Source organism: Cetorhinus maximus, unplaced genomic scaffold (genome assembly GCF_964194155.1).
Source record: "Cetorhinus maximus unplaced genomic scaffold, sCetMax3.hap1.1 HAP1_SCAFFOLD_501, whole genome shotgun sequence".
NCBI lineage: Eukaryota > Metazoa > Chordata > Chondrichthyes > Lamniformes > Cetorhinidae > Cetorhinus > Cetorhinus maximus.
The window spans coordinates 20547-35317 of record NW_027596443.1 but is presented as its reverse complement, the minus strand read 5'-3'; the positions used below and the strand labels follow the sequence as shown (position 1 = coordinate 35317).

Sequence of the window (14771 nt, the reverse complement as noted above, 5' to 3'; positions counted from 1 at the left end):
AATAAGTTGGTTTGCTTGACATATTAAATTCAGATATGTCACCATGGCTGAGGGTGCCTCTTTTCTTCTGCATGTGTATGGTTTCCAAAACTGTAATGAGTGCTTTGTTGGACATTCAGCTTTATTAACAAGGCCCTTAGTTACTGCTCCTAACCTGGCAGATTTTGCACTCAGGTATCGAGTATGGAGCCTACAGCACAGGCTTGTCCTGGAGGTCCATCTGTGTTGTGCTAGCTGAAGGTTCGTTGGATTAAAGCCTCCCAGGTGTCCCTGCCTCCTTGGAGTATGCCCGGGTCAGCATCTACCCCCTCAGCATTTCCCTGTGCATGCTCAACCTCAGACTCACTGCTGGACTGATCGTGTGCAGCTGCAGCCACTGCGCGACATCTTCATCATCCACTGTGTCCCCCCTTTCCAGCGCAAGATTGCAGAGAGTGCAGCATGCAACCACTATCACCGACACACGATCTGGGGGGTACTGGAGTGCACCCCCTGAGCGGCCCGGGTATCGGAAGCGCACCTTGAGAAGACTGATGGTTCTCTCCACCACAGCCCTTGTGGAGGCGTGGCTCCTATTGTACTGCTGCTCAGCTTCTGTTCTTGGATGGCAGAGAGGCGTCATGAGCCACCTTCTGAGGGGATAGCCCTTATCACCCAGCAGCCATCCATCCAGCCGGGCTGGAACACTGAAGAGCGTCGGCACCTGGGAGTGTCTGAGGATGTAGGCGTCGTGGGAGCTGCCTGGGTACCTTGCACAGACTTGTACAGAATGTAGAATCCTGTGATCACACACTATCTGCACGTTCATGGAGTGGAAGCCCTTCCTGTTGACAAAGGCACTTGGCTCACCTGCTGGCGCCTTGATGGCCACATGTGTGCAGTCTATTGCACCCTGGACATGGGGGAAGCCAGCAATGGCCGCGAAGCCTCTGGCTCGCTGTGTCTGGCTGGCCTGGTCCCAACGGTAGTGGATGAAGGTCAATGCCTGTCTGAGCAGAGCGTCTGTCACCTGCTTGACACAAGTGTGGGCGGCTGATTGGGAGACACCGCAAAGATCACCCACTGAGTCCTGGAAGGAGCCAGAGACATAGAAGTTGAGGGCAGCTGTGACCTTCAGAGCCACTGGCATGGGGTGTTCACCCACACAGTTAGCGTTGATCTCAGGCCCTATTATCTGATAGATATAGTTGACTATCTCCCTTGAGAGACGGAGCCTCCTTAGACATATTGAGGTCGCTGCTTCGCCACCTATATACCTTGGCAGCAGGATAGTGGCCCCTTCCGCCTTGGACTACCTCTTGGCCCTGTGCCCCTTGTGCCTGTGCCTGTCCTCCCAGAGTTGGCTCCCTTGGAGCTGAAAGTGCACACCTGGCCTCCTCCCCCTTCTAGCCCTCCCTCCTCAGAGGAGCTGCCTCCAGTGGAGAGTTCAGCTCCCATTCCCAGGCTAAGAGAAGGCTTCCTGAAACCTGCAGGCCCAGAAAAGATTCCTCACTGCAGAGTGCTGACCTGAAGGTTAAGAGTTCAGAAAAAAGCAGCTGGTATGCGTTTTGAAGTACTGCAGATCACACAGGCAAGTTTCAAAAACTTTCATAAATGAATACTTGACTGTGCACACTCACGACCCCAGTGAGCCCTCTTATTCTACCTGTGGATAAGCTTAATACAAATGTGTCCTACCCGCCTGCCTGTTGCGCCTATGCACTGGCCCGAAGATTGCATGGGCACTGAAAAATCGGCGTCGATTGGTGAGTCAAGGGCCTTAAGTGGCCTGTTAATTAATGGCGGGCGCACATCGGACAACACCGCGCACCCACCCAACGAAATATCGCGATGGCACACAGTGACGGCGGGGCGCTCGCTCGCCCCTGCAAGCCAACGGGAAAACTCTGCCCCATCTGTTTTTTCCATTCAGCCCTAAGTGCAATTGTTTGAAAAACTGGGTTTACGGTTTATTTAGGGTAGATTTTCCTGAGCTTAATAGCTATTTTGTAACATAAAGGAAAAGTGTGTGCAATCCCACAGTGCTCATTTAATGTCCCAAAAGGAATGCCTATGTTTTTCCTGTTGTCAAGGTAGAATTTCCACCAGGATTTACTGATCTCCCGCCAAAACTTTGGCTCAACATTTGTTGAAACTCTGGAGAAACAGATCAAATGGCCTTTTACACCATTTCTTTGGGGTGTCTGTTGATCTTCTATTGGAGTTTAGAAACCTTCATGGACATTACAGGCAGTTAAATATGATGCCTTTGCTGTTTTGCATCTTTGAAGGTGAGGTTGGAGGTCTGTGTTAGTCCATGTTAATGAGGTCCAGATGTTGTCACAGTAACTTCGGCCTCACTATCCTGTAATTACTCCAGGTGCTGGTCAGGTACTGCTTCTCTCCGTATAAATTGAGGACTATGAGGCTTTCCAAGAAGGCGACCAGAGAAATTTGTAACCTCCTGGATACACCTCTGTCTGGGGGTATGAGATACCAGCATATGGACAAAGTACTTCTCTTAGCAACCAGACCTGTCTCGTATCTCTTCGTTGACCATCCTTTCTCCCAATGAGAAACCTATTGTGATACTATTGGAACTGTTGGAAAAATAGCAGCAATACAACAATTGCTATAACGCCTAATTTACAGAAGAAAAATATCAAAGAAAATGTCCTAAAGATTGTTGGATTTGTTCTCTTGCTAGGTCCTATAAATGAACTGTTTTATAAAGCTCATTGCCTAGCAACCATATACATCATTTCATTTGGGTGTTTACCTTACTGAGTGTAATGGACTGTACATAACAGCAGAAAACTGTGTGAATATCAAACTGCTGTAATTTTTAGACAGTTTCAAGCAGCAGCTTCCTGCATCATTCGCTGTCATAAATATGTGTGTTGTGTAAAGCACTTGGCGAGTTTATGTTAAAGATCTATGCTCAGCTTTCCAATTGGATTTGGGCCATTTAGAACCAGGGAATGATAACAGTTCACTGCACAGGCAGATGTAATTTGGCCCATTGTATCAAGGCCAGCTCTTTGCTACAGCAATCAAAATTCTAAATTTATCGTAGCTGACTCTAGACTAACTGGTCTATAGTTTTGTTTATCCCTGTCTCCCTTCTTGAATAAACATATTATACTAGCTATTCTGCAGTCTCACTGTGTATTTACATAACTCATGAAAATGGAAAAAATGTGACCAGCACCTCTGCTATCTATAATTCCCCTATGGTCACTGTGAGATTTCTACAAATAATGCCTGGCACAAAAGCAATTTACATTGGGGATGTTGTCCCAGTCCACTGTGGCGGCACTAAAAATAGAAAGATTACTTTATATAGCGCTTTTCATGACCACCGGATGTCTCAAAGCGCTTTACAGTCAATGATGTACTTTTGAAGTGTAACATAGATATGCACATACACACACACACATACACAAACAAGGTTCATAGAGTGTCAAAAATCTTACTTAAGTGGCCTGGAATAAAAGTACCATGCCTGAAACTAACATGAAATGAAGCATTTTGTATCTTCTGAGATTGATCCTGAGGCTGCAATGATAGTGAAGTTCTAAAGTGCTTAAGATTGCTGTTTATTAATACTATAAAGTATTGCAGCTCTGAAGGGCACTGAATTATATCAATATATTGTGTTCCTTTTCTTTTGCAGATGGATCTGTGATTGTATCATGCATGAGCATTTCATGGGCGACTTTGGATTACTACGCGGCACTAAAAAAGTCTTTGCCCGCTCAGCAGACAGTAACTTGTGGACTCCCTTATGTGATGTACTTTTTTTACAAGCTGTTGACACTTGGGTCCAGGATTTTGAGCATAACTCTACTAACTATGCTGTCTGTCGCAGCTGCTGCTTACTTGTTTGTTTTGTGGCTAATCATGTTTATCTGTGTCACAACGCAGAAGACCATATTTTGTAAATCTCACTGTCAAGAAATTATTTACAGGATGGTAGTTGGCATCATCTTAGTTTTCACCTTTTTCAATATAGAAGGTCAGAATACACAAGCGGTAATGACTCTGTATTATATATTTAGAACCTTTGAAACTACTATAATACTTCTCTTATGCTGGTTGTTGAAAGGCTCTGTGCTTGACATAAACTATTATCCGCCAATCAGCATAACTATAGGGGTATCACTAGTTATAGGGATTGTTTGTCTTGTGCTGTACTATAGATGTTTCCATCCTCATGTTTATTCAGAAGCTGCAACTGATGAAGTTTCTAATAATTCTCACACTACATCACAACCATACAGGTCTCATGATGAAATTGATGGATTCCTGCCCGCAAGTTCAGCAGTTAGACTTAACATAAATGAAACCAGCAACATGATTCACTCATCAGTGCCTAATCCTAGAGGAGGAAACAGTAGAATAAGACATTGTTTAACTTTATAATTAAATGAGAATGGGGCACAACCAGAATTCATTTGAACACCTTCAACAAATGGAGGGCGTCACATTTGGGACCTAAGTTGATCATTTTTTTTTTCAAGATTCACAGCAGATCCCATAAGTGAGGGTTGTTCTTTACAGTCTGAAAGCTATATTTTTATACATAACATAGAATTTATAATTGATGAGTTGTTAAAACGAAGTCTTGTCTGCCATTGACGTGTGCATTAAAAGTTCCATGGCACCATTCAGATGATAACAGGGCATTCACCTGGCGGTACTGAGTAATGTTCCTCCTCCCTCAACCAACACAAAAACAACTTAAATGGTTACTCATCTCATCCCATGGGATCGTTTGCAAGAAAAATCATTGTAGCATTTGCCTGAGTAACCATTACTGCACTCCAAAAATTACCTACTTGACTGTGAAGTGCTTGTAGTCATTTCCGGCAGATATGAAAAGGTTGTATAACTCATGTCACATGAACAAATAAAAACCACATGTAAATGCAAATTTAAAAAATATCTACTGCAGTAATCTATATAATCGGATACACATATTCTTGTGCATTGCTAATTTCAGACTGGCGTATTTCAAATGTAGATCTGAATTTATGGACTGAAACAATTTTTACAAATTCATTTCGGGATGTGGGTGTCACTGGCTGGAGCATTTATTGCCCATTCCTAATTGCCCTTGAGAAGTTGGTGGTGAGCTGCCTTCTTGAACAGGCACACACCACAGTGCTGTTAGGGAGGGAATTCCAGGATTTTGACCCAGTGACAGTGAAGGAATGGTGATATATTTCCAAGCCAAGATAGTGAATGGCTTGGAGGGGAACTTCCAGGTGGTGGTGTTCCCATATATCTGCTTCCCTTGTCCTTCTATATGATAGTGGTCGTGGCTTTAGAAGGTGCTGCCTAAGGAGGCTTGGTGAGTTTCTGCAGTGCATCTTGTAAATGGGACACACTGCTGCTACTGTTTGTCAGTGGTGGAGGGAGTGAATGTTTGTGGAAGAGGTGCCAATCAAGTGGGCTGCTTTGCCCTGAAAGATGTCAAGCTTCTTGAGTGTTTTTGGAGCTGCACCGATCCAGGCAAGTGGAGAGTATTCCATCACACTCCTGACTTGCACCTTGTAGATGGTGGACAGGCTTTGGGGAGTCAGGAGGTGATGTACTTTTCACAGGATTCCTAGCCTCTGATCTGCTCTTGTAGCCACAGTATTTATATGGCTAGTCCAGTTCAGTTTCTGGTCAATGGTAACCCCCCCAGGATGTTGATAGTGGGGGATTCAGCGATGGTAATGTCATTGAATGTCAAGGGGCACTGGTTAGATTCTATCTTGTTGGAGGTGGTCATTGCCTGACACTTGTGTGCATGAATATTACTTGCCCTTGTTAGCCCAAGCCAGGATATTGTCCAGGTCTTGCTGCATTTGGACATGGACTGCTTTAGTATCTGAGGAGTCCCGAATGGTGCTGAACACCGTGCAATCATCAGTGAACATCCCCGCTTCTGACCTTATGATGGAGGGAAGGTCTTTGACGAAGCAGCTGAAGATGATTGGGCCTAGGATACTACCTTGAGGAACTCCTGTAGTGATGTCTTGGAGCTGAGATGATTGACCTCTAACAACCACAAACATCTTCCTTTGTGCTAGGTATGACTCTAACCAGCGGAGAGTTTCCCCCGATTCCCATTGACTACAGTTTTGCTAGGGCTCCTTGATGCCAGACTTGGTCAAATGCTGCCTTGATGTCAAGGGCAGTTACTCTCACCTCCCCTCTGGAGTTCAGCTCTTTTGTCCATGTTTGAACCAAGGCCGTAATGAGGTCAGGAGCTGAGTGGCCCTAGCAGAACCCAAACTGGGCTTCAGTGAGCAGGTTATTACTAAGCAAGTACCGCTTGATAGCACTGTTGATGACCTCTTCCATCACTTTACTGATGATAGAGAGTAGACTGATGGGACGGTAATTGGCCGGGTTGGATTTGTCCTGCTTTTTGTGTACAGGACTTACCTGGGAAATTTTCCACATTGCCGGTAGATACCAGTGGTGTAGCTGTACAGCTTGGCTGGGGGCACGGCAAGTTCTGGAGCACAAGTCTTCAGTACTATTGTCGGAATATTGTCAGGGCCCATAGCCTTTGCAGTATCTAGTACCTTCAGCCATTTCTTGATATCACGTGGAGTGAATTGAATTGGCTGAAGACTGGCATCTGTGACACCACTGGTATCTACCGGCAATGTGGAAAATTTCCCAGGTATGTCCTGTACACCAAAAGCAGGACAAATCCAACCCGGCCAATTACCGTCCCATCAGTCTACCCTCCATCATCAGTAAAATGATGGAATAGGTACGAGGGCAGATTTGGCCCTAGTGGACTGGGCCAGAAGACTACAAGGTAAGACAGTTGATGAACAGTGGAAGATATTTAAGGAGATATTCAATTCCTCCCAGGTAAAATATATTCCAAAGAGGAAGAAAGATGGTAAGAGGGGGAAAAAGCATCCATGGCTAAGCAAGGAAGTTAAAGATAACATAAAGGCAAAAACTAAGGCATACCAAGTTGCAAAGGTCAGTGGCAGGCTGAAAGATTGGGAAACTTTTAAAGATCAACAAAAGGTTACAAAAAAAATAATAAAAAGAGCAAAGGTAAATTATGAAAGAAAACTAGCGCAAAATGTAAAAGCTGATAGCAAAAGCTTCTACAAATATATGAAAGGAAAGAGAGTAGCTAAAGTGAATGTTGGTCCCTTGGAGGATGAGACTGGTGAGTGAATAGTGGGGAACGCAGAAATGGCAGAGACGCTTAATCAACATTTTGCCTCAGTTTTCACGGTGGAGGACACTAGTACCACCCCAATAGTAACAGATAGTGCAGAGGGTATAGAGAAGGAGGAACTTAGAACAATCACCATCACTAGAGAAAAAGGACTGAGCAAACTATTGGGATTAAAGGGTGACGAGTACCCAGGACCTGATGGCCTACATCCCAGGGTCTTAAAGGAAGTGACAGCAGAGATAGTGGATGCATTGGCTATAATACTCCAAAATTCCCTGGATTCTGGAAAGATTCCAGTGGATTGGAAAAATGCTAATATAACGCCCTTGTTCAAAAATGTGGGGAGGCAGAAAGTAGGAAACTATAGACCAGTTAGTTTAATGCCTGTCGTTGGGAAATTGTTGGAATCCATTATTAAGGAAGTAGTAATGGGGCATTTGGAAAGTCAAAATGCAATCCATCAGAGTTAGCATGGTTTTATGAAGAGTAAATCATGTTTGACTGATTAGCTAGAGTTCTTTGAAGACGTAACAAGCAAAGTGGATAATGGGGATCCTTTAGTGACAGATATGGTCATCCTTTCTGTTTCTGAAAAACAAAAATCCTGGCAAAATGAATTAAATGTTTTCATATTCACATACAACTTTCAGTTACTGCACAACTTAACATAACAATTTCTCTTATAGGAAGCTAAAAATGTAAGCCACATGTACAAATATACATTAGAAGTTGCATGTCAAATAAGGAGTAGACAAATTTAGCAAATTAGGAAATATGTACTTAATGGCAGTGCAGACATCACCAAAATCCATTCAGCAGAAAAGTGACATCTGGGCTAGGAATATCCAAACAATTTATCAATTTCCAACAATAATTCCTTCAAATATTAATAGGATCCATTTTGAAGCTAGGATCAAAAGTCACCGATAATTACAAAGTAAACAAAGCAATTTTAAAATTTATGGTGGAGGGCTGGGCTGATAACAAGAGGAAAGATCTAAAGACATGTCACTACTATAAGACCATAAGGCGTAGGAGCAGAATTAGGCCATTTAGCCCATCAAATCTGCTCCACCATTCAATGATAATGCTCAACTCCACTTTCCTGCCTCTTACCTATAACACTTGATTTCCTTACTGATTAAAAATCTGTCTATCTCAGCTTTGAATATACTTAATGACCCAGCCTCTACAGCCCCCTGCAGCAAAGAATTCCACAGATCCATTACCTTCTGAGAGAAAAAAATCCTCCTCATCTCTGTTTTAAATGAGTGACCCCTTACTCTGAGATTATGCCCTCTGATCCTAGACTCTCCCACAAAGGGAGACAACCTCTCAGCATCTACCCTGTCAAGCCCCTAAGAATCTTATACGTTTCAATAAGGTTGCCTCTCATTCTTCTAAACTCCAATGGGTACAAGCCCAATCTACTCAACCTCTCCTCATAAGAAAATCCTCCCATACCTGGGATCAACCTAGTGAACCTTCTCTGGACTGCCTCCACTGTCAGTATATCCTTCCTTAGATAAGGGGACCAAAACTATTCACAGTATTCTAGATTTGGTCTAACAATACCTTGTATAGTTTTAGCAAGACTTCCCTATTTTTATACTCTATTCCCTTTGAAATAAAGGCCAACATTCCATTTTCCTTCCCTATTACGTGCAGAACTTGTATGCTAGCTTTTTGTGATTCATGCATGAGGAGGCCCAAATCCCTTTGTGCTGCAGCTTTCTGCAGCCTTTCTCAATTTAAATGATATTCAGCTCCTCTATTCTCCCTGCCGTAGACCATAACCTCACATTTTCCCACATTATATTCCATCTGTCAAGTTTTTACCCACTCACTTAACCTGCCTATATCCCTCTGTAGACTCTGTCTCATCCTCATCGCTTGTCTTCCCACCTATTTTTATGTCATCCACAAACTTGGCGATATTACATTCACTTCCCTCATCCAAATCATTAATAGATATTGTAAATAATTGTGGCCCCAGCATTAATCCCTGTGGCACTCCACTAGTTACAGGTTGCCATCTGGAAAATTCCCCCTTATCTCAACTCTCTGTCTTATATTAGTTAGCTAAACCTATAGCCATGCTAATATACTACCCCCAACACCATGGACTCTTATCTTATTAAGTAGCCTTATGTGCGGTACCTATCAAACGCCTTTTGGAAATCCAAATATATTACACCTACTGGTTCCCCTTTGTCTATCCTGCTTGTAACCTCCTCAAAGAATTCTAATAAGTTTGTCAGGCATGATTTCCCCTTCATGAAGCCATGCTGACTCTTCTTGATTATATTATGCATTTCTAAATGCTCTGCTATTACATCCTTTATAATAAACTCTAACATTTTCCCAATGATGGATTTTAAGCTAACTGGCCTGTAGTTATCTAATTTTTGTCTCCCTTTTTGAATAAGGGTGTTATATTGGCTGTTTTCCAATCCTCTGGGACTTTTCCAGAATCTAAGGATTCTGGGAAGATTACTATCAGTGCATCCACTATTTGTGTAGCTACTTTCTTTAATAGCCTAGGATGCAACCCATCAGATCCAGGGGACTTATCGGCCTTTAGCCTCATTACTTTCCTTGGTAATTTTTTCTCTAGTGATAGCGATTGTATTTATTTCCTCCCCCGCCAGCCCCCATCCCTTGATTATTTAGTATTTTTGGAATGCTATTAGTGTCTTCTACAATGAAGACTGATGCAAAGTATTTATTCAATTCCTCTGCCATTTCTTGGTTCTCTATTATTTCTCCAGCCTCATTCTCTAAGGGGCTTATGTTCACTTTGGCCTCTCTCTTACTTTTTAAATATTTAAAGAAGATCTTACTGTCCATTTTTATATTACCTGCTAGTTTACCCTCAAAGTTTATTTTCTCCCTCTTTATTATTTTTTTGGTCATCTTTTGTTGGTTTTTAAAACTTCCCGAATCCTCTGGCTTACCACTAATCTTTGCCACTGTATGTTTTTTCTTTCTTTCAATGTTTTTTCTTTCTTTCTACTACAGGCACTAAGAATATTGGGAGAAAGAAGTTACATTTTTATACCACCTTTCATGGCCTCACCAATGAGGCACATTTGAAGCATTTTACTGCAATAATGTCGGGAAATGCGACAGCTAGTTTGCACACAGCAAGGTTTCACAAACAACAGGGAAAAATGACGGTGCAATATGTTTTAGTGAAGTTGGTTGGGTGATAATTCTTAGCCAAGATAGGAGGGGAACTCCTCTGATGTTCTTTTGTATAGTGCCATAGAATATTTTATAGTCACCTGAGAGGGAAGCCAGAGGCTGGATTTAACATCTCATCCAAGGGTTGGCAGTACCTCTGCTGTACTGATGTGCCAACCAAAATTAGGTGCTCTGGAGTAAGGCTGGAAAACCATTTCAGACTTAGGGGCAAGCGTGATTTCAGTGAGCTTCAGCTGATTTCTAAGTAATCTAGTGACGACTCAAATCAACCCCAGACAAGGTGAGGTGTACATGTATCCAATAAATCCCTCTCTCAATGTCCACAACAAGTAAACACCCTGATCCTGAAGCTTACAATATTTATTCACCAGTATATACAACTGTGCCATGGATTTTCTAACTGGAGTCCCTGAAGTCATCTGATCTCTGTATTTGTCTGTATTTATTCTCTTGCCAGCATGCTATTTCTGTTATTGTTGTGAATAAAATGTTTTAAAAAAAATTATGGCAATACTGATTTCCTTTGGGTAGGCAACATTATCTTTTGGAACTTAAGACAGGCAGTCACTGGGTGTAATAAAAACAGAAAAGTGTTGGAAAAACTCAGCAAGTCTGGCAGCTTATGTGGAGAGAGAAATTTGAGTCCAATATGACTCCTTCGGAACTGAAGACAGGTAGAGTTGAGATGCGTTTTATGCTGTTGATTGCTCAATATCACTTCCCTGGTGATTGTAATTCTCCCTCCCTTCCATTTCCTGATTTACAGCTATTTTCAGGATGTTACTTGTGTCCTCTATAGTGAAGACCGAAGTAAATACCTGTTTAATTTATCTGCCATCTCCCTATTTTCTATTACCAATTCCCCAGACGCACTTTCTATAGGACCAATGCTCACTTTGTTAACTCTTCTTATTTAAGTATCTATAGAAACTCTTACTCTCCACCTTTATATTATTGCTAGTTTTCTCTCATACTCTAATTTTCCCTCCTTATTAATCTTTTCATCATCCTTTGCTGTTCTTTATTTTCTTCCTAATCTTCTGACTTGCCATCCGTCTTTTCGTAATTATATGTTTTTTCTTTAAGTTTGATACTGTCTTTAATTTCTTTAGTTAACCATGGATGGTGCCCCCCCCACCTTGGGATTTTTCTCTCTCATTGGAATGTATCTATTCTGTGTATTCTGAAATATCCCTTTAAATGTCTGCCACTGAATCTCTATTGACATATCCGTTAACCACATTTGCCAGTTCACTTTAGCTAGCTCTCATTTCTCCCCCAAAATGAATGTAAAATTCAATCATATTATAATTGCTGCTACCTAGGGGTGCCTTCACTAGGAGGTTATCAATTATCCTATCTCATTGCTCAGTACCAGGTCTAGTATAGCCTGCTCTCCGGTTGTCCCCAGGATGTGCTGTTCTAAGAAACTATCCTAAAAACATTCTATGATCTCCCCATCTACGCTACCTTTGCCCACCTGATTTTTCCAGTCTATATGTGGATTAAAATACCCCATGATTATTGTTGCACCTTTCTGGTAAGGTCCCATTATCTCTTCTTTTATACTCTGTCCTACCATGTATTTACAATTAGGGGACCTGTACACCCCTCCTACAAGTGACTTCTTGCCTTTATCATTCCTCATCTCAACCCAAACCACTCCTACACCTTGGACTCCTAAACTTAGGCCATCCCTCTCTAATGTGCTAATGCCATCATTAATCAACAGAGCCACCCCTCCACCTTTTCCTAACTTCCTGCCCTTTCTAAATGTCACACACCCTCAATATTCAGGTCTCAATCTATGTCATCCTATATTCATGTCTCTGAAATGGCTATCAGATCGTACTTATTTATTTCTATTTGCGCTATCAGTTCATCTGTTTTGTTTTGAATACTATGTGAGTTTAGATACAGAGCCTTTAGTTTTGTTCTTTTATTATTTTTGTAGCATCTAGCCTTATCTGCTGATTTACTCTTTGTACTCTCTGTCCCTTCCTGTCACAGTCTGTTTATCATTTCCCATATTAATACCTTTCTCTCTTGCCTTGCCTCTACTCTTTGGTTTACTACATCTTCTGAAATTTGCTCCCTTGCCCCCACTTAACAGTTTTAAATCCTCTCTACTTCCCTAGTTATGCAACTTGTGAGGACACCAGCCCCAGCATGGTTTAGGTATAGACCATCCCAATGGTACAGACCCCACTTTCCCCAATACTGGCACCAGTGCCCCATGAACCGGAACCCACTTCTCCCACACCAGTCTTTGAACCACGCATTCATTTCTCTAATCTTATTTGTCCTATGTCAATTTGCATGCGGCTCAGGTAATAATCCAGAAATTACTACTTTTGAGGTTCTGCTCCTTAATTTGGTGCCTAGCTCATCATACTGACTATGCAGAGCCTCCTTCCTCATCCTGCCTATGTCGTTGGTACCAACATGGACTACGACCACTGGATCCTCACCTTCCCACTGCAAATTCCTCTCCAGCCCTGAGCAGATGTCCCGAATCCAGACACCGGACAGACAACAAAGCCATCTGGACTTTCGCTCTTTGCTACAGAGAACAGTGTCAATCCCCCTCACTATACTGTCCCCTCCTACCGCTACATTCCTTTTTACTCCCCCCACTCAGATGGCTTCCTGTACCATGGTGCCATGGTCAGTTTGTTCATCCATTCTGCAGCCTCAGCTCTCATCCAAACAAGCTGAGACAGCCTCAAACATGAATTGTGGTGGCTCACACTCCTGCCCTCTGGGTCCCCTTACCTGCCTCACTCAGTCACACTCTCCTGTCCCTGACCACTGACCAGATCAGAAGACCATATGCTAAGTGGTGTGACTGCCTCCTGGTATAAAGCATCCAGGTAACTTTCCCTCTCCCTGATGTGTCACAGCTCAATAATTCTGAGCCAAAGTTCTACAAGCTGCAAACAATTACTGCAGACGTGTTTGCCCTGGATCACAATGTTATCCAGGAGCTCCCACATGCTGCAGCCTTGACATATCACCTGTCCTGCCACCCTTAACGTGTTTTAAATAATTATTTAATTGTATTAATCACTTATTTATGTTGCTTTCCACTTACCACTTACTATATACTCACCAAACAGCTAACCCCTTTCCCTCTAATAGAGCAATAACCAATTTCTATGGGATGAGAAAGATAGAAAAAGGAAATGAATGACTCCTTCTCCCTACTCCCCTCTCACCAAACTACAGGTCTTTACTCAGTTAGTTGGCAACACTGCCAAGGCTGCACTAAAGAACTCTGAATTTATAGTAAACTGAACTGGGAGCTACAGTAGCCAGATTCAACCAGTCAAATAATTAACTAAAATAAAAGCAAAATAATGCGGATGCTGGAAATCTGAAACAACAGCAAAAATACCTGGAAAAACTTAGCAGGTCTGACAGCATCTGCGGAGAAGAATACAGTTAATGTTTCGAGTCCGTATGACTTCATCAGAACTAAGGAAATAGAGAAATGAGATGAAATATAAGCTGGTAGAGGGGGGTGGGACAGGTAGAGCTGGATAGAGGGCCAGTGATAGGTGGAGGCAAAGAAGAGATTGCCAAAGATGTCATAGGCAAAAGGACAAAGGAGCGTTGATGGTGGTGGTATTATCTAAGGAATGTGCTAATGGTGACAATAAGGGTAGAAAGCAGGACAAGCAAGTGACAGATGGCCCTAGTGGGGGTGGGGTGGGTGGAAGGGATTGAAATGGGCTAAAAGGTGGAGATAAAACAATAGATTGAAATAAATTTAAAAATAGGTCGGAAAAGAAAAGTATATTTTTTTAAAATTATAAATCATTGGAAAAAGGGGGATCGGAAAGGGGGTGGGGACGGAGGAGAGAGTTCATGATCTGAAGTTGTTGAACTCAATATTAAGTCCAGAAGGCTGTAAAGTGCCTAGTTGGAAGATGAGGTGCTGTTCTTCCAGTTTGCGTTGAGCTTCACTGGAACATTGCAGCAGGCCAAGGACAGACATGTGGACAAGAGAGTAGGGTGGTGTGTTGAAATGGCAAGCAACAGGGTGGTCTGGGTTATGCTTGCGGACAGACCAAAGATGTTCCGCAAAGCAGTCACCCAGTCTGCATTTGGTTTCTCCAATGTAGAGGAGACCGCATTGGGAGCAGCGAATGCAGTAGACTAAATTGAGGGAAGTGCAACTGAAGTGCTGCTTCATTAGAAAGGAGTGTTTGGGCCCTTGGACGGTGAGAAGTGGGGGAAGTAAAGGGGCAGGTGTTGCACCTTCTGCAGTTGCATGGGAAGGTGCCGTGGGAGGGAGTTGAAGTGTAGGGGGTGATGGAGGAGTGGACCAGGGTGTCCCAGAGGGAATGATCCTTGCAGAATGCCACCGGGGGGG

At 42.8% G+C, this 14771-nt stretch overlaps 1 protein-coding gene across 1 annotated transcript in view; it reads left to right on the top strand.

The window, feature by feature from the left end:
- Positions 1-8725, top strand: part of xkr9 (XK, Kell blood group complex subunit-related family, member 9) — a 35229-nt gene extending 26504 nt beyond the window's left edge. The window contains exon 3 of the mRNA XM_078535510.1: positions 3656-8725. Within this exon, the coding sequence (XP_078391636.1) occupies positions 3656-4404 (749 nt within the window). The 3' untranslated portion in view covers positions 4405-8725. The remainder of the gene's footprint in view (positions 1-3655) is intronic.
- Positions 8726-14771: the final 6046 nt, after the last annotated feature.